General features: G+C 36.4%; 3 protein-coding genes across 8 annotated transcripts in view; all 3 read right to left on the bottom strand.

Annotated features, from left to right (window-relative positions):
• LOC128029306 (pleckstrin homology-like domain family B member 1) overlaps positions 1–9,623 on the bottom strand; it is a 67,732-nt gene extending 58,109 nt beyond the window's left edge. For 2 of the 6 annotated variants that reach the window (XM_052617009.1, XM_052617010.1), the window contains exon 1: positions 9,302–9,607. In XM_052617009.1, the coding sequence (XP_052472969.1) occupies positions 9,302–9,328 (27 nt within the window). In that variant the 5' untranslated portion in view covers positions 9,329–9,607. Of the gene's footprint in view, positions 1–7,461; positions 9,228–9,301 lie in introns of those variants that run through there. The other 4 variants (XM_052617014.1, XM_052617008.1, XM_052617013.1 and 1 more) reach the window with 4 other exon arrangements.
• Positions 9,624–13,068: 3,445 nt separating this feature from the next.
• On the bottom strand, positions 13,069–18,832 carry LOC128029421 (coatomer subunit delta-like). Its single transcript, XM_052617205.1, has 10 exons — positions 18,632–18,832; positions 16,819–17,082; positions 16,563–16,742; positions 16,245–16,447; positions 15,996–16,160; positions 15,110–15,275; positions 14,811–14,958; positions 14,610–14,718; positions 14,253–14,457; positions 13,069–14,173 (listed from the first exon to the last, which is right to left on the bottom strand). Exons 1-10 carry the CDS (start codon positions 18,632–18,634, stop codon positions 14,084–14,086), a joined length of 1,533 nt encoding a protein of 510 aa, XP_052473165.1. The 5' UTR covers positions 18,635–18,832; the 3' UTR covers positions 13,069–14,083.
• A 1,274-nt stretch (positions 18,833–20,106) lies between these two features.
• LOC128029500 (alpha-crystallin B chain-like) lies at positions 20,107–22,405 on the bottom strand. The gene is made up of 3 exons (XM_052617312.1): positions 22,217–22,405; positions 21,262–21,384; positions 20,107–20,911 (listed from the first exon to the last, which is right to left on the bottom strand). Exons 1-3 carry the CDS (start codon positions 22,403–22,405, stop codon positions 20,720–20,722), a joined length of 504 nt encoding a protein of 167 aa, XP_052473272.1. The 3' UTR covers positions 20,107–20,719.
• Positions 22,406–24,159: the final 1,754 nt, after the last annotated feature.

Here is a 24,159-nt window from a genome sequence, read left to right as displayed (position 1 = left end):
TATATCTTGAATAATCTTGAATATTATATAGTTCCTAATTTTTATTATCATAATCATCGCCATCATCATCAAGTTTATTGAGATTTATGCTAAAAACAAATCAAATAAATTTCAAATGGGGTAAAAAACAAAACAAATTAACTAAATGTATAATAATTCAAATAAGTTATTTTGTTGTCATGTCATATCATATCATATCATGTCATGTCATATCATAGTTTCAGCCTCAATTATCATTATTATATATTCTCATCAGATTTAATAAGGTTAAGCCACATAAAACAATAAAAAAAAATATCAATAGGGAAATAAAAATGAACAGTTCAAAATATAGTAGGTAAGTTTTTTTTTATAATTTATCTATTTTAAAGAATGTCTTGAAGTTTTTCTTGGTAAACAAGATAAAGACACTGATATTTCTTCTTCAGTTGAAATGTTTTTTCAAACTTTCAGGCCCTGATGCTTGCATTCATAAAGGTTAAGTGTCAAGTTTAGAGAAGAGATATTGGATCGTTCTGAAAGATGGATGACACAGTATTCAGCTCTTCAAAATGACAGCACTGTGGGCTGGAAGGAGGCCATGGGTTTATGGTTGATACAGGTCTGAATGGAGAAACATGATGGTGGTTTCTGGAATTTAGATGCTCCACCACATTTACTCTCTCATACATATCACCAAGGACCATTTAAAGGATTTTCCTTCAAGATAGTATTGTGCATGCTGAAGAAATGCTGAAGGAGAAGAAATTTGTAATTGGTTTATAAAAGAATGAAGAGATGTGGTACAAGACGCTCGAAGTGAGTCCTAACTGTTGAAGTGTAATAACAGCTTTCTAGTTCCTGCCTTGAGGCGCAGTGGATTATTCATTGGTGGAATTTCAGCTGAGCTTGAAAGTACAGGGACAGAGATGGAGAGAGAGAGAGAGAGAGAGAGAGAGAGAGAGAGAGAGAGAGAGAGAGAGAGAGAGAGAGAGAGAGAGAGAGAGAGAGAGAGAGAGAGAGAGAGAGATAATGAGCTTCTTCAATAGTGTGTTATCTTCTGCAATCTGCCTGCTCCGAGACCTCCACCTGCTGGAGAAGCACTGCTTTTAAACTGTACTTCTCAAAATCAGGTATGTTCTGATATCAGGGAATGGACAGATGGAGAAAAGAATAATGATTGCAACATAATAAAATAAATAAAATGATATAAATATAAATATATAAGTAAATAATAATAATAATATTTTTATAATTTAATTATATATAAATATACATTATTAATATTGTATAAATATATTAATATTATTTAAATGATCAATTATATTAATATGCACACACAAAAATATTAAAACAATATTCACTTATTTAAGAAGCAAAATTGCATGATTTTACTAAATTTGATTTATATAGAGAATTTATCTACTATAAATTTATGATTTATCATATCATATCATATCATATCATATCATATCATATCATATCATATATCACATCACATCACATCACATGTCGTTCCAAACCAGTTAGATCTTTGTTCATATTCAGAACACAATTTAAGATACTTTTGGAGAAATACGAGAGCTTTCTGGCCAAGAGCTGAAATCCAAGACCTTTTTTTTTGACTTTATTCAACAATTTTATTATCATTAGTTTAGTTTTCTTCATGCACAAAAAGTATAATAAATTTCATACCTTAAAGGTTATTTATAAGCTACAGTAGTTTGATCCAAAAGAATGACAGAATTTGCAGATATAAACATTCTCACTTATTGGTTATTTTAAAAAGGGGAGGAGCTGCTCTATGTCCCACCCTGACTTCCTGTTCAACCGTTTGCTTACATATGTGATCACAATGCCTAAGACCTCTTCATAGCCAAAGATGCCCAAACTTCAGAGGATGTTATTGAAGAAAACAATACACATTGAAGATTGGTCCGTGCACTCATATCTAGACTGGAAATTGAGGGGCAGATGATAAAATACTGCCATTTCTGTGAGTGTATGATTATGGCCACAGACAAACACATGGATGTGGCTGACTAAATAGCTTCTTCCATTTTTAGACCAGGCCACAAAAATTTTGCAAAGTAGAGGAATGTGAAAATGAACTGGGCTCCTGAACGTGACTTGAAATAGCAATCATTGGGTAGAAATTCAACTACCAAGTGCAATTATGTAACATTGATTTTCAAGAGGTCTTAACAAGGCAACTGAATAAAAACGCAAAATGATGAACATTGCTATTTACGGATCATATCCTATCCCATGTTTACTGGCTATGGACATAATAAAATGCTTATCAGAACTTTGCTTTTAGCATCAAAGCTAATCTTGCTAAAACACTTACTTAACATTGTGGGATGTTTTTAAGTGCTGTGCAAAATCTCTGGTATGCTGCTTTCTCCATCACTCATTGTGTTAAGGTTACAAGCTAATAACCAGCAGACCACCTGCACAGTGAAGACACATGGGCAAAGGCCACCAGAACAACATCAAAGGCTCTTGTGTACATGCTCATGTCAATGTCAGTGAAATATATAACCCTGAGATAAGAATCCAAGGCCAAGAAAGAGTCTATTGTTGACAACCAGCCAGAGGAGGGGGTTATACAAGCCTCCACTGGAGAAACATTCAGTTGTTTTCTAGCCAGTCCAAGATTGTCTTTAGCTAGTTGTTAACAGGTTGACCATTGACATTTTCAAAATAAACATCTTGACCACTTAAGGTGGTCTACTCTAAGCTGAAGAAACCATCTATCAGAATAAACCAGTCCCGACTGTGAGATATTAAGTCAAAATATAATTAATACAGTCTCTGTGGCGAGTAACAAAGTCAAAATTGCAGGGTTGAAAGCCACAGTAAAGTCGCATTGTGAGATATGAAGACAAAATTAAGAGAAATAGTTGCAAGATAAAGACACAATGTGAAATCTAGTTAAAATGATGGGAAATAAAATCTCAGTACTAAGTACTAAAGTCACAATTGCAAGACTGAAAGCCACATTACTCTATGTAAAAAATATAATACAGTCATTCTGACACATAAACATAAATATTTAGGCTTCCATAGGTTGAAGAGTGTGTTTTTGTGTGAACGCTGACTTTCAGGCGCAAATAGCGCATCATCAGACTAATAATTTCCTGGCTTGAAGGCTACTATTGTGCGTCACTCTTTCTCTGGTGCTCCATTTGAGGGGGCTGCACAAGGCAGGGGCTCGAGTGAACACAATATTCCAACAGGCACTTGCTCAAATGTTCCGTTGACTTTGACTGTTTGTTTCCTAAATACACTGGGCTCAACGGGCATTCCAGTGCAGCCGGCACAAAGAACTCTTTTCACCGTGTTTAATCCCTGCAGAGGAGTGGCGAAGGGGCCTGGCTCTCTTCTACTGAGGACCACAGGACCCGAACTCCAAATTCAGAGACACAAGCACCCACACACAGACCATAAAGCATGCAGAAAAAGCCCTGTTTAATGTGTCAAGTCATGGGGTCAGATTCAGGACTCAATTCTATATTTTCATGCTCAAAGAATTGCTTTACCTTCGCACAGATGTTGATTTTGAACTTGAGGGATGAAACCAGCACCTCATGGGATCGATACACATGCTTTTATCCTCTGAACGGACGCTCCAAAGCCTTAGCCAGTTCTTCCAAATCTCCAATGCTTGGTACAAAAGCTTGATGCCACCAAATCCAGTTGAAAAGCTTAGTTTTGTGCTTCTATTTTTATTTAATTTTTTATAATCTTGGATTAGAAAGAGATTCACATGACTACAACATGAGGTCAGACTTCGCTCAGGTGCACCAGGCATTGGCAATGACCTCTGTGCCAGTGTGCGACCCTCAACGCCTTGGCAAAACTCCTCAGATCATCACTTTAATCTCCATCCAAAAATGTGAGCTGCTCAAAGCCAAGAGTTTCACCTCAGCTGGAGAGCGGCAGAAAGTGGCTCACACGCAGGGTCTCAGAGCCTCAAGGCAGAAGGAGAATGATGTCAACACCTCCTTTCGCTGTGTTATTAAAAGCTGTTGTGATACAATGAGTTGCTGCCAAAGCAAGCGTCCCAGACTCACCCCTCTCCTCCTAACTCTAGTTCCTGACGATCCACACTCCTCCAGACATCAGATGAGCTGCACAGGAAGTATGCATAGAGACTATTACCCAAACTGGTCTCCAGTATGTATTCCATTTTTTTTTTTCAGAGAGTAACAAAAGAAGGGCTGGTGGATGCGGAGTAAACTAAACTGCTCTGCAAATCTCTTGGTGTGATGGAAATATTGTCAACAACCTCCTTCCTCCAACCGTTCTTTTGTCTCAGACTGTGTCACAATATTTCAGTAAAGGCTGGAATACACTACATGACTTTTGCTAAAATTTCAGCCCCAATTTAAAGTCTGGACAAGTCAATGCTAGTCTGCAGATTTTAGGCAGACAAGAGTTGACAGACTTTGCGGACTATACTGTTGTGTATGATGTGCAAAGAGTCAGATTCTAGCTTCAGGCTATGAATCTGTCAAGTCGAAGAGCATCAGACATGTTTGATATTTTATGCCAATTTTAGAATACATACCCTGCATCCAAATGGGCAAAAAAATATCAGAATCCATAGCATTTATAACAGAGTAGATGAAAAGTTCCCAGATGAGCTATTACTTCTGCTGAGATTCCAAAGTGCACATCTGATGGACACTTTACTATCCCTTAAGGATACAGGAGAGGAACTGTGAACTGATGGGGCAGTGAAGTGATGCAACTGAAATCATATGTCACACGACAATGAAAAAATGGCAAAAGTAGTACATCCGGCTTTCATTCATACAATGTGGAATGTGTTTTTAACAGCAGCACAGTAAGTTCTTATTGAAATCTAGTACTTGCTCAGACAATATGCAATTTCGGGTCCAGTAATAGTGTTTTCGCTTGTGAAGCGTGTCATGGAAACTCACGTTTCTTTTAGAATTTGTTCAGAGCAACTTAAGTCTGGTGGTGTGTGATCCTCAGGTGTTTGAAGTCCAGTTTTTCTCTGTAATCTTCTTCAGCAAGTGTGTGATGCCTTGTGGTAAAATCTGTTCAGATTCAGTCATGAATAGTGTATACCAGCCGAAAGTCCTTGTTTTGCCCTTTTGGTGTAAAAGCATGAGGTAGACAGTGTGAAAAAGAGATGACATCATCACTTACCCAAATTACAAAGCTTTGAGCACAGCTGGAGCCATTTTTACTCAGAGTCTGACATGACATCATGCCAGTCTGATAAGAAATCCATTTTCTTTGAGAGCTCTTTTCAAATCCCAAATGTAATTTGGCACAGGGCTGCTGAGTGCTGGAGTGTTAGCGGTGAATAATGATGCTCTGAAACTGTTTAAGTGTCTGGAGGATATCTCAGACAGAGAGAGGAAGAGCCAGATCAGCTTGGAAAACTGGTCTTGTGAAGGGCAGTTGTTGCTGTAAGGCCACACACACATGCACATCCTTGTTACGTTTTCAGGAGAAACATTCAAAATGAACTGCCATGATGCCAGGAAGTTGTTGCAAAGTAGCTACTGTAGTTATTAGGTAGTTCTGCAAGATTTGGAGAGCACATGCAGTTGCATCTCTAGACCTTGCTGTTTTTTGAATCCACTACCTTGTGTCTCACATTTTTAAAGAAATGGTCTAAAAAGGAGATATTTTGAAGAATGTTTGTAACTAAACAGTTGCTGGTAGCCATTGATTTTTATTTTATGGAAAAAAATTACTATGGACATCAATGGCTGCCAGCAACTGTATGGTTACCACCATCCTTCAAAATATATTCTTTCATGTTCAACATAAGAAAGAAACTCATAGAGGTCTGAAACAGCACAAAGTCGAGTAAATGATGACAGAAGACTCTTTTTTTTGGGGGGGGGGGGGCTATCCTTTAAATGAGCAGAATGACCAATAGCAATTGTTATATTTCCCTTAGCAAACACTTGTTATGAATGTGTCTGTATTCTACTTCCAAACAAATTAATTCCAGCAATCACAGTCTTCTAAAATGCCCCAGTGAAACACGCAGTTATCGGCAGGGCCTGTGATTTCAGCCCATTCTCTCTTTTTTTTTTTTTGAGAAATAGATGACCTGGACAATAGAGACTTTATCATCAAAACCAAAACCAATGGAGCATTTTTCACTCACCACAGACTCTCCAATTTTCTCCGAATTGATCATGGAAAGGCCCCACACTTCCCCCCGTGCCTGTTTCTTTACTAGCTCAATGGACAGCTCTACTTTATGGTGGGAGATCAGGAGGAGAGAGAACAACTAACGTTGTACTTTGAGTGTGGTGCCTCTGGTCTCTTTCTATCTGTCCTCCTCTGAGTAAATGAAAGATGAGGCACAGACCTTGTCACTGTCTTGTTTCTCACTATTTCTGTCGTTTATTTCCCGAGGTCAATAGCTGTAGTCTGAGATTCTCACAATGCTGCTTAATGTTGTGTCTTTAGCACTGATAAAAAAAAAAAACAAGGACAAAGCTCATTCCTGTTGCCTGCATTTGGCAGTGAGAAGCTTTCAGGACTTTGTGCCATATCTGCTAAGCAAAACATAATTTCACAAAAACTGATTAAACAGCTATGGTTTCTAAAAGTAACATAGCTGATTTGACTGGACCAGATCTTTGGATCAGAATCTCACAAATCTTGCCAAGAACATTTCCAGGTTATTTCATTATATACATAAAACAAAGCCTATTTTAAGATTTTGTTTGCATTATGACTTTACTTTGAGGACAATTATACTAATTTCCCCTGAAATTCCAGTTACAAAATTGCAATACAAACAAAATATTCGTATAAATAAATATACAAAAAAAAAAAAAAAAAGAAAAGAAAAGTAAATCACTTTATTATGAACTAGTTGTCATTCCGCTAAACGTGGGGACATACAGTGGAACGAAATGTCGTGCCTCACAGGACCACGGTTAAGTAAAACAGTATAAACCTAAACACAACTACTGAGAGAGTTTGACTATAAATATGATGCTATATAAATAACGACCTATACATAATACAAACTGTACAAAAATGCTTCACATGTGCAAAGAGAAAGTCAAGCAGCTGGCTGGGAAACAGTGCAAGATGATTAGTAGTGCATGAGCATGTAAATAACATGTTATTGAGTCTTTTGTGGGATTATGTACACAACAGTGTGTGTGAAAAGTGTCTAGTGCACATAGAGTAGAGTGTATTACTACAGGTGGTTTGTACAGGCCCACTCACCTGTGTGTAACACACTTCGAATTGCAATAATAATTTTGGCTAATGTGAACTAGAGAAAAAAACATTTATTTTATAATAAGATTCCCCCGCCACTTTCCATTGTTTTACTTCAATGATAGGTTATAATTTAGTGAATTTTTTGAATGGAAGATTAAAAGATTAATTATTCAGATAAATTTTCACAGCCACCTTTGCTAATATTTACCAAGCCAAAACCAGCCATACAGGAGACCTTACCTTTACAAACTTTCTGGCAGCCTATGGAACAAGACCCTCTTATGGCAAACACATGGCTCCTCATGGAGATGAAATTATGTAGATGGATAAAGTCCTGAGGATGGTCGCGAGATGCTGTGAGGTTCTTGCTGGCACACACTCAAACCCAACCATCACAGACACAAAGCAGATTCTCCTCCCCAGCACAGGACAAAAGTCGTCTAACTCTGTGACTGTCTCTCGCCCCCTCTCACTCTTTCTTACCTTCCTGTTCTGTCAACCACTCCTAGTCTGACACAAGGCATTCCTTCTTTCAGTCAAAGAACGCCTCACTTGTTCACCAACCTTGCAGAGACCCCTGCTGCAAAATAAGTCCATTTCAGGAAAGGCTAAAAAAACTCACTTGTCTGCAGAAGGTCCACAAAAGAAACTGGTATCCACAATGCTGTTCCTCTCTTTGAGTGTTTCTTGGGAAAGTGCCAGAGTTCTGGAGACCTGAGGTCAGTCCGGCTTTTATCACTGTTTGTAGTCTAGTGCCAGTCCTGACTCTTACTGGCACCACACACACACACACACACACACACCTGCTCTTTGGTAAATCATAATATCATAATCATGACTGAGATAAATGCATTGTGAGAAATAGTTATAATAGGCTATATGACAGTACAAAATGTATTTCAATTGAATTCGTTGCAATTGTAGACCAAGTATAATATGATAAAATATATTTATACAAATTATTTGATTATTTGCATATGTTTGATACGTTTGAGATCAACTGTAAGGCAGAAAAGTATCTTTAAAAGATTCGTATGCTTATGGACTATCAGTGTGACTCAGTTCGGGCAATTTTCCCTTGAGACTTCAGTCAAGGCTAATGGAATAATATGCTACGGATTCGCCTGGGTTTTTGAACAATTCAAAATTTAATTTTCGCAATCCGTGTCAGTGTAAACAAACTTGAATGATGAGGCAACAGTGCCCTCTAGTGACTGATAAACACCTCATTAAAACAACATCCCTAGATGGACCAGGTAAGCAACTCTCATCTCAAATTCATAGTGTTGCCTCAATGCAAATAATCTAGAAAGCAACTTTATTATCCTGAACTTTAAAATAAAGCTGAGCTGGCCAGATATTTACTCATCCCCCTTTCCTAATGTAACATGTACATGTGAAAGAAACCCATGGCAGAAGCACTCAACTCCTAGCCCAGCAAGACTGCTGTTTGTTCTGTTTCTTCTAAAGGAAATTCCTCATGCTCACTCAGAATGCATCTCATTTCTGCCTGTGTGTCTCAAAGGTTAAAGGTCCAGCTCAAAGGCTTGTCACCATAGAAGGGGAAAGCAGGGCAGCTGGAGGATCTATGACAGGTGTGGAGGAATTTTAACTCTTGCTCTCACTTTTATTGCGGGAAAATGTCCCAGCGATGGCCTCTGGAAGAATGGGATTATTTTTTCAGCCGCTTAACCTGTGAACTAGCTTCTGGATTTTCTTTTATATTCGGCATGCAGAAAAAAACATACACTGATTTCAATAGATAGATAGATGCCTGTTCAGATACTGCAAAAAAAGGTGAAGTGTAACATTTAACTAATACTAAAGTAAAATATACAATTCATTTAAATATAAATTTACTTTTTATATATACATCAGAACTGGAAATCACTCCATTCTGTGTGAAACTCCAGATACATACACATTTAAAGATGACATAAATCTAAGAAACCAAATACAGAAAACATGTCACATCACACACAAACCCAAAAGTGTGAAATCATACGCAACCCAAAATGTCCAGTTACTGACATCACTGTTAGGTTTTGTGGCTGTGTGTCAGAAATAAAATAGAACTAACCTGAAACCGGACCTTCTTGAGCATCATATCAGATTAGAGATGGTGGACGCTTTGCTGCTGTATCTTGGGATCCTGAACGTTCAGGATTTGTTGTATTCCTCATTAGCTGACCTGAACGAATGTCCTATTTCATACTGAGAGACAGAGCAATACATGCCACTGACCTCCAGCAAACTCACCAATTATTAACTCCCAAAACTTAATCCTTCGTAAATAATTAAAATGTTTTTAATGAATCTCAGACTGGTCCTAAAATCCCTTGTGACCATGTAAGTTCCTTGCCAATGCTGGTCCCTCTGCCCCCTCAAACTCTTTCATGTGACCCTTTAACAAAGCTTGGCTCAGTACTTATCTGTTTGTTCATTCATCCGAAAGAAAGACCCGCCTTCTTTTATGACCGAGATAGCGGTCATTAACACCCCTCCTCTTTTACCTCAACCCCAAAACGGGATACACCCCCTCTCCTGCTCTCAAGGAACCATATGGTCACCGACCGATGACTGAGAACTACTGCATGTTTACATCTGACGCTCTCTCTCTTACAAACACTGGCCATGCATCACTCCCTCCAGAATTCACCTCATTATTCCTTCATTGCGAGCGATCAGACAGGAAATTAGGTCAGGTCAGATAAAGTCCCTATTTGTGCGGCCCACACCCCTTCATTCCCTTCATCAAACCTACAAATCAGATGTTAAATTTGCTTTCTCAGCTCCAGCCCTAAAACTTTCCTTGTGGATTATAGGCAAGATCAAACACTGAGGCAGATTCAACCAGACTGATCGTGTTTCACATACAGATCATCTCTGTAGATGTGGGGCACACTTCACACCCTTCAGCTGTGCTCAGTGACTGTGACTTTGACATTTAGTAAAATATTCAGCAACACAAATTTATGAGTCAACAAGAAAAGACTGTATCAAGTGTTATTCAAAGACCCAATGATTAAGAAAGGGATAAAGTACAGTTAAGCTTACACTAGGGATTCACACACACACACACACGCACACACACACACGCACACACACATATATATATAATGTTTTTGTAATTTTTGACCACTAACTGATAAATAGGCAACATTCTGTCTAAAAAACAAACAATTCAAACTAAAGGTTTAACGCGCCAAAAACCAGTTATTTTATTATTATTCATGTACTATTATTGTATTTATAAACATTCTTTTTATTTTTTATAATTTATTTCTATTTAGCTTTATTTTTGTTTGTTTTAATTCAAGTACTTTAAGTAATTTTTTTATTATTCAGTACTTTTAATTTTAGTAACATTTCATTTTGCTGCAAGACATTTAAAATTTTCGTTCAAGTTTTTCATCCAATACTTTTATTTTAGCTACATTTCAGTGATTGACAATGGCTTTTAATGAGTTTTATTAGTTTAAATTAACAATAACAACGTTTTAAAATTTCATTTTGAGATTTAAAGATTAAACGATGGCAAAGGCAATCAAAAAAGAAATATTTAGGAAATGATCTATATATCTACAGTTTTGTTCAAAATAATAGCAGTACAATGTGACTAACCAGAATAATCAAGGTTTTTAGTATATTTTTATTGCTACGTGGCAAACAAGTTACCAGTAGGTTCAGTAGATTGTCAGAAAACAAACAAGACCCAGCATTCATGATATGCACGCTCTTAAGGCTGTGCAATTGGGCAATTAGTTGAAAGGGGTGTGTTCAAAAAAATAGCAGTGTCTACCTTTGACTGTACAAACTCAAAACTATTTTGTATAAACATTTTTTTTTTCTGGGATTTAGCAATCCTGTGAATCACTAAACTAATATTTAGTTGTATGACCACAGTTTTTTAAAACTGCTTGACATCTGTGTGGCATGGAGTCAACCAACTTGTGGCACCTCTCAGCTGTTATTCCACTCCATGATTCTTTAACAACATTCCACAATTCATTCACATTTCTTGGTTTTGCTTCAGAAACAGCATTTTTGAGATCACCCCACAAGTTCTCAATTGGATTAAGGTCTGGAGATTGGGCTGGCCACTCCATAACATTAATTTTGTTGGTTTGGAACCAAGACTTTGCCCGTTTACTAGTGTGTTTTGGGTCATTGTCTTGTTGAAACAACCATTTCAAGGGCATGTCCTCTTCAGCATAGGGCAACATGACCTCTTCAAGTATTTTAACATATGCAAACTGATCCATGATCCCTGGTATGCGATAAATAGGCCCAACACCATAGTAGGAGAAACATGCCCATATCATGATGCTTGCACCTCCATGCTTCACTGTGTACTGTGGCTTGAATTCAGAGTTTGGGGGTCGTCTCACAAACTGCCTGTGGCCCTTGGACCCAAAAAGAACAATTTTACTCTCATCAGTCCACAAAATGTTCCTCCATTTCTCTTTAGGCCAGTTGATGTGTTCTTTGGCAAATTGTAACCTCTTCTGCACATGCCTTTTTTTTTACAGAGGGACTTTGCGGGGGATTCTTGAAAATAGATTAGCTTCACACAGACGTCTTCTAACTGTCACAGTACTTACAGGTAACTCCAGACTGTCTTTGATCATCCTGGAGGTGATCATTGGCTGAGCCTTTGCCATTCTGGTTATTCTTCTATCCATTTTGATGGTTGTCTTCCATTTTCTTCCACGTCTCTCTGGTTTTGCTCTCCATTTTAAGGCATTGGAGATCATTTTAGCTGAACAGCCTATCATTTTTTGCACCTCTTTATAGGTTTTCCCCTCTCTAATCAACTTTTTAATCAAAGTACGCTGTTCTTCTGAACAATGTCTTGAACGACCCATTTTCCTCAGCTTTCAAATGCATGTTCAACAAGTGTTGGCTTCATCCTTAAATAGGGGCCACCTGATTCACACCTGTTTCTTCACAAAATTGATGACCTCAGTGATTGAATGCCACACTGCTATTTTTTTGAACACACCCCTTTCAACTAATTCAACTAATTGCCCAATTGCACAGCCTTAAGAGCGTGCATATCATGAATGCTGGGTCTCATTTGTTTTCTGAGAATCTACTGAACCTACTGGTAACTTGTTTGCCACGTAGCAATAAAAAAATATACGAAAAACCTTGATTATTCTGGTTAGTCACATTGTACTGCTATTATTTTGAACAATACTGTATATAGATCATTTCCTAAATATTTCTACATATAGACATGTACACACACACACACACACACACACATTATAATAAAGAGAGTGCACCCCTGATTATAATGACTTAAACTGAGACAAGATGGTTTATTTTGTGAAAATGTCCATCAGGCTACACATCATCTCTCTTAGAGATCAAGGTGCCCATATCAATGTGGAAGTGATTCATTGGCAGGAATCTCCTCCTCTCAACCACACGTAATGCATTATCAACTCCAAATACCATTGCCTTGTCTCTGAGATTCCTCACATTCCTGTAAAAATCCTGAATAATCTCCAGGCCATAGCCCAAACCAGGCCTGGGCATTGAATTTATCATTACAGATAATACTTGCCATTCTTACAGCAAAACAATAACTACAATCAACCACCCGAGAGGTTTTTAACATGTTGCTAGGGATTTCCAGGTGCTTAAACATGCCACTGCTCAACAAGCCACATGATTTGAGGCACTGATTTATGCTGTTTTCTTTAATACATAGACTTAGGGATTTTAAACAATCCCCTAACTCTAACCTGCATCACTAATATATGTACTATACAGCTAGAGTATTCAAAACTCGAAGCAAAACCATTTATTAAAACAGAAAGAGCCCAGAAAATACACTTGAATTAAATTGGACTTTATTGTTGATTAAAGGTACTCATAAGTATTTTACAGCAGAATGGAATGTCGTCATCCTCCCCTTGGCGTTCCGTAATCATCTTTGAGTGTGCGCTGATAAATCTATTTGTTTAACATTATGGAAATACAAAAGAAATAAAATAGTTCTTAACAACATCTGGGAAGCCGGAGAGAATGTATTTTCCTGTTCAGCCAAATTTACGCAGCAATGAATAAAACGATTCATTTAAACAGATTATGTGTAAAATGACTTAGAAAACAACAAAGAATGAAAAATCTTTCTGTTTAGGTTCTTCAAACAAAGTATTATATAAATATAAACTGAATTAAAAGGGGGGAAAAAAACAAAAAGGCAAATAGCATTTGTACTTTGTTGATGTAGACGATGATATTCATATGGCCTAAAAGCTAATCAGCAGAGGTGTCATTTTAAAGAGATGAAAAAGTATGAGTCTGGATTTAGTCAGTTCTTATTGCACAAGCACAGCTGATTTATTCATCACCCACACATTCATTTGGTACGACAATATTAGGTCTGTTTCCGTATTAGAAAACCAGCGACGATTCGAAATAAAGCCAGACTGCTAATGAACCAATGCTGAAAAGAAATCAATTAGGTTGCAATTCTATACAAATCCCATGCAACAATTAAGTTTTGAATTTGAATCTCTCTCTTTGAAGTGTCTGGAGGGTTCATACGGGCTTATAATGCATCTGCTGTAGGATGACACTGATCTTCCCTTGATGTCTACAGGTGCAGTGCTTTATTATTACTTCCTTTCGTCTTTTCTGGCAGGTGTAGCTGACTGCACTTAGTGCTTGAGCAGCTGAAGGTCCAGTTTATAAAAGGCCGATTATTTTCCTTTAAGACAAACAGAAACACAGAAGTACTGCAGCCCATGTCAGAGAATGGTTTGAGCCTTCTGTTGACATACAGCGTGCTCGCTGATCCGATAAGCTGGCTGGCAGCTTAAAACGATCTTCCGCCAGGAAACATTTACAGGATCTCATACTTATCCACAACAAATGACGTCTCTGAGGAGAATCTGACTGGACTCCCTCCTTCTACATATGTCACCTTGGCCACCTGTGGAAACAATGAATATGAAGTCATTTCCTTTCTCACATGGGATCAGTTCTGTTGTATGAAAAGCTGTAGAACTTGCCTGAATGTCACAAAAGTTTCGCTTGGAGACAAAAGAAACATGGATTGGGAAGAAGTCGTTGGGTTTGCCATCCATACTGAACTCCAGGCTGCCACTCTTGTTTTTCTCATCAATGACAGGAAGTGACCATTCCAGGATGTTTTTCCTGCTGTCATGGTTATACTGCCCATCCAGATCACCAACTACAGGAGCACCTACGCCTGACCTGCATGACAGAGACAGAGGTTGTTTATGGATATGGATTTTGAACACGTTTGTGTATTTTGCTAGTTAAAAATTATTATACATACAGTTTAAATAAATGCAATATATACATACATTATATATATATATATAATGATCTCAATAAGAACTTACGGCAGAGGGATAGTAATGACAACATCGTTGAGTTCGAGCCCCTCGTCCTGAAGCTCATACTCAATGTTGACATCACAGCCACTTCCACTTTCTGATGGCCAACAGTTAACTGAGAGCACAGAAGGTACGTGCATGATTGAAATGTTTGTGTTGAGCTCAAAAACTTTAATTCATGAACACTTGAATCAAAAGAAGACTCACTTGTTAAAGGAATGAGGGACTCATCAGTGCTCTGTAACCTCCATTTCAGCACCCCCAAATCACTGTTGAGAGGGAAGGACTTCTCCTGGTTTTTCAGAGCGATCAGGGACTCGGTGGTGAACAGCTTTTTATCCACATGAGGGTGAGTCTGAAGAATAAACGATACAATATTGAGTAATACGGCCAGTGCAATGTTCTTTTCTAAAAATACCACACTGTCATCAACTTCCTCTTCAAAATACACGCGAAGACCTTGACACGCTGAGACCTGTTGCAGACACACACACACACACACACACCTGTAGTTGGGCTCCTTTCTTGTCATTGTTGTTGATGAGTATGGAAATGCGGCCATTTTTTTCATCGGAGACTTTCAGAGTGATCATGCCCAGAACTTCCATGTTCTGCAGTCCACCATCCCGACCGCAGGTCAGAGAGATCTTCTCCTCCACCCTCAGATGTACGCTGAGAAACAGAGCTCATGAACTATTGAACTATTATATAACTATAACAATTGGCATAATTGGAAAATAATAACATTATAATAAGAAAAAAACACTAAGTTCAAAAATGTGTGGTCGATATGATTCTTTTTATATTTTTGAAAGTTTCTGCTTATTAAAAAAAAAAAAAAAAAAAAAACAGTAAAAACTGTAATATTGTGAAATTTTTTAAATAAATATAATAAATAAATAAAATACCTGTTTTCTATTCAAATATATATTAAAATGTAATTTATTCCTGTGATACAAAGCTGAATTTTAGCAGCCATTACTCTATTCTTTAGAGTCACATGATCCTTCAGAAATCATTTGAATATGATGATTTGGTTCTCAAGAAATATTTCTTAATTTTATGAACACTGAAAAAAGTTGTATTTATTTATTTTCAACAAGTCAGATTTTGTTTGAAAAAAAAAAAAAAAGTATTTTTCTGGAAACTGTGATAAAAAAAGAAAAAAGAAAAAAAGAAATTTAAATAAAAAAAATTGCATTTATTTATTTTTTGGAAATATCTTTCCTGCCACTTTTCACTCTCTCCCTCTCTCTCTCTCTCAAAAAAAACAAACAAAACAAAAAACACCTTACTGAGCACAATTTTTTGAAGTGTAGGTAACTTTGGTAGTGTAGGTACCAGCATATGGTGTAGAATGTGCCAGATACTGAAATAAAACGGCAGCAATACCTCTCTATATTCACTGGAGGCTGAAGGACTTTAGATGCCTCTGATGCCTTCCTTCCTGCACCGGATGCGATTATATTTTCTCCTTCTGACTTAAGTTTGTCCACAAAGTTATCGACCTCTTTCCCTTTGACACCCAGCTTCAGCGCTTTACTGGAGCCACTCGGCCTACAAGAGGAACAGGACAGATTATCTTCTGTTTGCTTATGTATTTACACTAGATGTGTCATAGTTCACAGTCACAGCTCATACCTGACTGGAGCAGGAGCCACTCTGGGTTTCTCTGGCTCTATTGTATCAGTGATGATGGTGGCTGATATGTTGCTGCTCATTCCTGAACTTCCGAAACCTCCGAAGCCCGGCGATTTCTTTCCGGCACGTTCCGCATCTTGTCTTGCTCGCTGCAGCTCTTTTGCCTTGCGTTTCATCTCAGCATTTGCTTCTCTTTCTTGGGTCTGTTAAAGTGGAAAATTGATAAAAACCAAGAAAATTAGAGTTAGTTCAATACAAATTGAAAGCAGACAGTAATTTAGCTCTGGATGTTTCATTAAACTGAAGGGAATATCTGACCTCTCTGACAGCCCTGAAGACCTTCTCTTCATGTGAGTCCATCTCAGTAAAAGTGCGAATCTGGGCCAGGTTAACGTTCTCCCGGTAGCCCAGAGCTACAATCTCATCAAATGCAAATATGAGATCAAAACAGTGCTCTGAGATCTCACTTTCCTCCAGCACTCTGCAATATTCAGGAATCTGAAAAAAAACACACAAATCAATCACTTATTCAAGACACATTCAAGAAGTGCAATAAATTAAAAAGTATGTTTACCACTCGGGAGAAAAGCCTCAGCGTCTCTAAGTCCTCCAGAATGTTGCTGTTTTTCGTAGTGATCAGAACCATGTAGAGTTTCTCCAGCGGCTGGTAGACATAGCGCACACTATCTGTTTCCACAAAAGTGTGCTGCTTTCCTGTATTCATCAGTTTGGGAAAGGCAGCTAGAAGACCCTCGACACGAGTTCGCGTCATCTCTACGAACTGTCGGGACACTATGGCTTTTCCTGCCTTAGTGCACACTGCCGCTGCCAAGAGCACCTGCAAAGATTTGACTGACGTTAAAAACAATCACATTAAGCACAATTACAAAGATAACTGGGCTTTTGGATTATGATGTTGATGGCATTCAGAAATGAGACTGTAGCACAACATCTATTTCAGAAATGACAATCAACATACATTGTAAAAATAATAATTAATACAAATGGTCATTTAGGTTGAGGCGTAAACTTCTGATCAGTAGGTTAAGTTCAATGAGTCAATATAGATTCAAATTAAAGTATATCTTAGTGTTGTTACGGTTAACTAAAACGAATAAAACCGCTTTTTTTATTATTGAAATGAAGCTGAAATAAAATTAAATAGAAATATCAACGTTTAAGAACTTGAAGATAAAAAGATTTAAAATGTTGTTGAAAATGCTGTTTTGACAATTAAAAGAAATGAAATAAGTTAAAGTAAACAAAAAAATTAAATTAAAATACATTTAAGTTTAACAGAAATATTTAAGGAAAATCCAGCAATAGCAATAAAACATTGGATAAAACAAAGACAAAAAGAAAACATTTGCATGAATAATGGTAAACAAATAATATTACACATAAATGCATGCTGTTTTAATGCCTAATGATTTTTATAAAATTGGGTAAAAAATTAAATAAATTATATACAAATACATACATACATCATGTATATATATATATATATATATATATATATATATATATATATATATATATATATATATATATATGTATATATATATATATATATATAAATTTTGTAAAATATTATTTTATTTAAAGCAATGATTTCCTATTTTAATATACTTTAAAATATTTTTAAAATATTATTATATTCTTTTTTTTGGGGGGGGGTCCTTTTTTCAGGATTCTCTGGAGAATAAAATGTTCAGAACAGTATTTATTCTGAATATAAATATTTATACACTACGGTTTAAAAGTTTGGGCTCAGTATTTTATTTTATTGTTTTAAAGTTTTCATGATGATTGGACAAATAAATGCAGCCATGATGAGCAGAAGAGACTTCTTTAAGAAACATAAAAAATCTTACTGATCCCAAACTTTTGAACAGCAGTGTGATATGTGTGTGTGTGTGTGTATAGGTTTTATTATCAGGTCTTTAATATTCAAGTCTACATCTGAATTGTCAAAGTCAGTTAGCTACGACCTGTTAACATTAGTTACCTGTATAAACAATCTATAGCTAAAATATTTTAAAAAGACAAAATAAATGGTAATTTATTAAATCAACGCTTTGTCATATAAGTTAGACACTTGAAACTAGTTAATTTTATTTCTTTAAACTGTAATTAATTATGAAGATCATCTAATTAGCTAGCTAACCTTTAGCTGTTTAGCTTATATGTCTCAGATACCAAAGCTCATCTTCCAATGTTTTTTTTTTACTTCTATGATGTCTTTTTAAAAACAGATGGGACAGACATTATATAGTAGTAATTGACCCTAGGAATTAATGGAGTTTTAGACTGTATGAGGTATGAGCTATAGCGCTAGCTGTTAGCTCTATCTTGCTAAAAACACAAACAAAACAACTGTAACTTACCATTTCTGTTCCCTTTCAGACGCGGATCCGTCAGTGGACTCAGTCACGGACTCTGCCCGTCCACCTGTTTCTACAGCTCAAAATCTCAGAGTGGTGACTTATGCGGGGTTTTAACAGTAGCATATATCCTAACTCGTAATACTGAAGAAACAGAGCCACGTCTTCAGAGTCCAACCGGAAAAAGTCGCGCTGTGTCAGAAGCAGACGCGAGATGATGCACGACAGACGGCGACATCTAACGGTGAACAACAGCTACTGCGCATGCGAACAACTTGCATGCTTATTCGTGACGATCTTCTTCTTCTAGGATCTTTCTGACTGAAGAAAATACACTAACGTTAGCGTTCAAAAAGTTTGAGCTCAGTAAGATTAATTTTTTAAAATATGTATTATGTACAGTAGGGTGATCATGGACTTCTATATTAACTGTTCCCTCCTGGTGGAATGACCTAGCTCAATCCAAGCAGAGTCATTAATCATTTTCAAGAAACGGCTGAAAATACAGCTCTTTCATCTTCATTTGACCCTCTATTTCTATTTCTATAACTACTTGTTTTATTTAAAAAGAAAAGAGTCTTTAGCACTAGCATTCTCTTTTCTTTCTACTTATTTTCTTTTTATTTATTACAAATTATGACCTCTTAACACAAGCATATAGGCTATCTATTATTTTTCTGTTCTATTGATTGTTTTATTTGTATTTGTATAAAAACAAAACAAGCAAACAAACAAACAGCAACAACAAAAACCTTGCTACGTATACGTTACGTAAAGGAAGTAAAAGAAGAAAAAGGTGTTGAGGGGATAAATTATGATAAATAATTTGTTAAATTCATTTTTAAAGCTTATTTTGTCTTATTTAAAATCATTAAGTAATTCTGATGCACCTTGAAATTTTTCTGAGTGCTACGAATCCATTGTTGATTCTCTGCTGGAGAAAGTAGAACTTATTTATGTATAATTTATTTAGATTTTTTCAATTAAAAAATCATAGTCATCATATCATCAATCATATAAAATACAAATATTTATCGTTTGATTTTTAACATGCTGTTAGCTAAAAAGGCTTATTGATACATAAATAAATAAACCTTTTCTTCCCTAATGACTGAGTAAAAATTGTGGCAAACTGTGTACAGACTGATCCGTTTTATACTGTAACTGCTATATAATAATCTGGTGGCCTCAGAAGACCATGCCCTGGAAACAGCCATTTATTTTTAGACTTTTATTTATTTTTTTTATTTTTTTTATGGTGAAAGTAGCTACTGCAACAGTCACACTTGTTAGATGTAACACAGCACTTTAAGAGGTATTGAAAATAAAATATGAAACATATTGCGCATGACAGTGGACTAAACAAAAATAATTATTTATTTCAGTAAACTACACCCCTGCTTTTAGCAATCCAAACTTCTGATTTTTTTCATTCACATGTGACAACCATAAATTTGATGATCCATGGCATTGACTGAGGCATATTTGTCTTATCGTGTCACAGATTCTACGTCAACAATCATCAAATATGTAAGTTTACAAGGTCATCTTGATTACTGTCCATTAAATGCAACAACATCAGCAAAACACATTTAACTTAGTCTGTGTGTTTAGACCCCAGTATAAACAAGTGCAGCATACTTTACATTGAAATGAACAACATATGCTGAAATATGAATTAATAGTACCAGCATTTATCAGTATTTTGATCTGGGGATTTATTTAAGTCAAAAACAGAGGCCAGTGCTGCACAACATCCCACTTCAAAACTGATTCCTCTCAAAGCCAAAGTTACAAACATAATCCAAGTCAGCCACATAATTACATACAATGTCCAACTGTAGGCCAGAAATATATCAAACCAAACCCAACTCCAATGATAGCTTGCGTTCACTGACTTAAAACACTGAATTACCGTGCGTTTTGCAAGGTACTGTATTGTTCACAACGGACAGGTTTATTTCTGGTTATATAACTTTGTTTGGCTCTACGGTGTTAGATTAAAGCACATGGTCTTAATACAGTAGATGATTTAATGGTGTTTTTTTTTTTTTTTTTGGAACAAAGGCAGAGGTGCAGCTGTGGACAGGTTTACTTCTGCGCTGGTGGCTTCTCTCCACAGGTGATGGAGATGTTGCGCTCAGGGATGTCCAGCAGGTGGCGTGGTGTGCAGATGGTCAGCACACCATCAGAGGACAGAGAAGCAGTGATGGCACCTGGATCTACTCCGGCCGGGATCTTGTACTTCCTGTAAAACTCCCTTGCTACAGTGCCATGCTCGTCCTGTAACAGAGACATATACTGTTTCTTCGAACTGAGGTCATAACACAATGTCTACCAGTTCAGGTGAAAATGCTTTCTTGAGGGAGAAAACAGAAACTAGAACTGAAATTCTATTAATTAAATTCATCTTTTAACAAGAAAAATGAATGATATCAAATTCAAAATGAACACAGTCTTGATTTTTGAATGTTTTCTTTTCATTCCAACTCAACTTCCTGCGGCATTGGCCATTGAAAATGAGCTGCATTCTATTTTAATATGTTATCTGTGTTGCACAATATTACAAAAAAAAAACCCCACTATTTAAGTTCAAAATGTTGAATAAAATGAAAGTAACTGTGTTTTGTTACCTGTCGTTCATCATGTTTCCCATGAATCTCAATAAAATCATCATTGATCTTGACCATCAGTTCATCTGGAGAGAAGTGCTTCACTTCCAGGTTGATTACAAACCGATCTCTATCCATTCTCATCTGTGCGGGAGAATATGGCAAACTAAATATGCAAAATCTGTGAAAGCATAGTGTCTAATATTGTGATGGTTTATTTGAGGTTAAGATTTTTCTTATGCTCATCAAGGAGGTAATGATCAAAAATACAGTAAAAAATAAATGTTGTGAAATATTTTTATAATTTAAAATAACTGTTTTATAGTTTAATATATTGTAAAATGTAATTTATTCATGTGATGGCAAAGCCAAACTTTCACCAGTCAGTCTTTATCGTGATTTTCTTCAGAAATCATTCTACTGATTTGCTGCTCAAGAAACATTTATTATTATGATCAATGTTGAAAGCACTTGTGCTACTTAACATTTTTTGTGGAAACTATAATTTTAAATTTTTTCAGGATTGTTTGACGAATGTAAAGTTTAAAATACAAATTTATTTGAAGTGTAAATCGTTTGTAACATAATGCTTTTATTGTCACATCAATTTAATGTGTTCTTGGTGTATAAAAATATTAATTTCTTAAATTAATAATAATAATAATAATAATAATAATCTTACCAAAATTTTCCAAAATCTCACCAAACTTTTTAATGGTAGTGTTTTTGATACATGTTTTTTATTAGTTGAATAATATTATGAACTACCATGAATTAACAATGATGAATTAAAATAGTTTACTTTATACATTAATTAGAAAGTGCTGTTAACATTGTTTATTGCTAGTTCATGATGATACCTTATGCATGTCCTTAATGTTAACATAAAGTGTTCTTATAGTATAGTAAATATTAATCTTATAGAAAAGTGTTTTTGTTAGGCCTACACTGTAACAACTTAAGAAGTTGAACTCACCTCTGACATGCCACTGTCCCAGTAGTTTGGAAACCGCCAGAAATAAGGTCGATAGTAAAACGTGTTGAAAGGTGAAAAAAGATCACTGTCAGGTATGTGCTCTCCGAAATACTGGTCATTAATTCGATATGGGAAGTTGCCTGGGAACCAGAGTCGGCGGTGCCAGGGATGTTGGATAGAAATTTCCATTTTGTCTCAGCGAAGCAGCTTGAGATGATAGCAGATCAGCTGCACGTTCTGCTGTGGCCCTGTATTTATTCCCCATCCGTAAACCTTATGTCAGCTAACTACCCAGCTACCCGCTGATCCATCTCCAGTTATGATCTAAAGTGTTTTTCTGCTGCCCCCTTCCCCTCTGGCTCATTCAAACAAAAAGCTATATAATCACCATTCACTCTCTCTTAGATCATACAGTCTCAAACGCCGGGCTCTGAATAGAGTTAATGCCCCTCTGCTCACAAGCCTGGAAAAATATGTGCCTGGCTAAGTTAGAATGGTTCTGAGTGAAGCCTCCGTGTCAACTGGCCACATCCACAGCAAACTCTTGTGCCAGGAGGGATTCTGCCCGGGACACGGCCAGATACTATCTGCTCCCTCCTGGCTGCTATCAGAGGAGAGCTCAGGCAGAAAGATAATGTTATGCGCTAAAATGGACAGGACTGCAGGAATCAGCAAGACTGGTCATCCGCTGTAATTCAGACGTGATGAATGAATCCTCTAGGCCAAGAGCATCACCACTGTCCCATCAGGTGTTCTGGAATGGGGCTGGAAACAATTGCAGATGTTTTATTCAACAAGTTTGTGATTAAAATATTCACACTGTAGACATAGTTACATTAAGGAACACAGTGAGTGCTCCTCAAGCAAGAAGTCTGATTAATGTTAGATAAGAGGTTCACTCATTCAAAAACCAAATTCACTCAGTCATAAAAAAAGAAAAGAAAAAAGTAATTTTTGTTGTGAAATAAATAGTTAAATACTTTTGTTTAAAAATACTTTTATATATAGTGTAATTGATTATATTAAATAAATTAGGGTATATGGCACAAGCCCTCAGCAAACTTGTAAGAGTGCTACAAGATTACCCAAACTTATATAAAAAAAAAAAAAAAAAAAAAAAAACGGAATTAAAATCACACACATGAAAAAGGGCTATGGCCAAAAAAGGCAGGAAAACTTCAACACCCACAATGCACTGGGCTTGATCAGCCTGTCCATGAGTGGGGTTACAAAAATGCATAAGAATGATCTGTAGTTTTAATTAAATCATCATCTTGTGGACTTTTGCTGACAAATGAATAATAAATGGTGAATTCTTGGTGCAGGTAATATGGAAAAATAATACACATATCATTAACTTATACCGCCAACAATCCTTCGATTATTTTGTTGGACAATTTGTTGCCCTTCAAATCAAAAAGTTTGAAAACCACTAGAGAGATCATCACTGTGATTGTACCAGATACGCTTCAGAAGTATATTCAAAGAAGCTTGAGTATAAAGTGTACATACAAATGCTAACACACTATGTACAGTATGCTAAATATTAGTTCATATAGCAGTGCATACTGTAGAGTATAATATGTAGCACAGTCATGTATTTCTGCATTATAGCACATACTATATAATGCATATATGACTTTTACGTATTCTTTGTTCAACATATTTATATGATGAACAAACATATAACAATGTGGGGGGGTCAAATGTAAACGGTAAATGTGAGTGGTAAGACAATGAACAAAACTGAGTCACAGTTTGCAGTCTTGACTGCTGCTTAACTTCTCTAGATTATAAACTTGAAGCTTTTCCAAACTACATTTACATTAGTAGCTTTCCCACCACTGGCCATGAGCAATCTCTGCCAGTAATAGGTTTTTCTAATTCCACTCCAAATCCACTGCCAATATGATCATCCTGCTCAGCACAAACTGGGACTGTAT

This window comes from Carassius gibelio, chromosome A15 (assembly GCF_023724105.1).
Source record: "Carassius gibelio isolate Cgi1373 ecotype wild population from Czech Republic chromosome A15, carGib1.2-hapl.c, whole genome shotgun sequence".
NCBI lineage: Eukaryota > Metazoa > Chordata > Actinopteri > Cypriniformes > Cyprinidae > Carassius > Carassius gibelio.
This window is presented reverse-complemented; position numbering and strand designations above follow the sequence as displayed.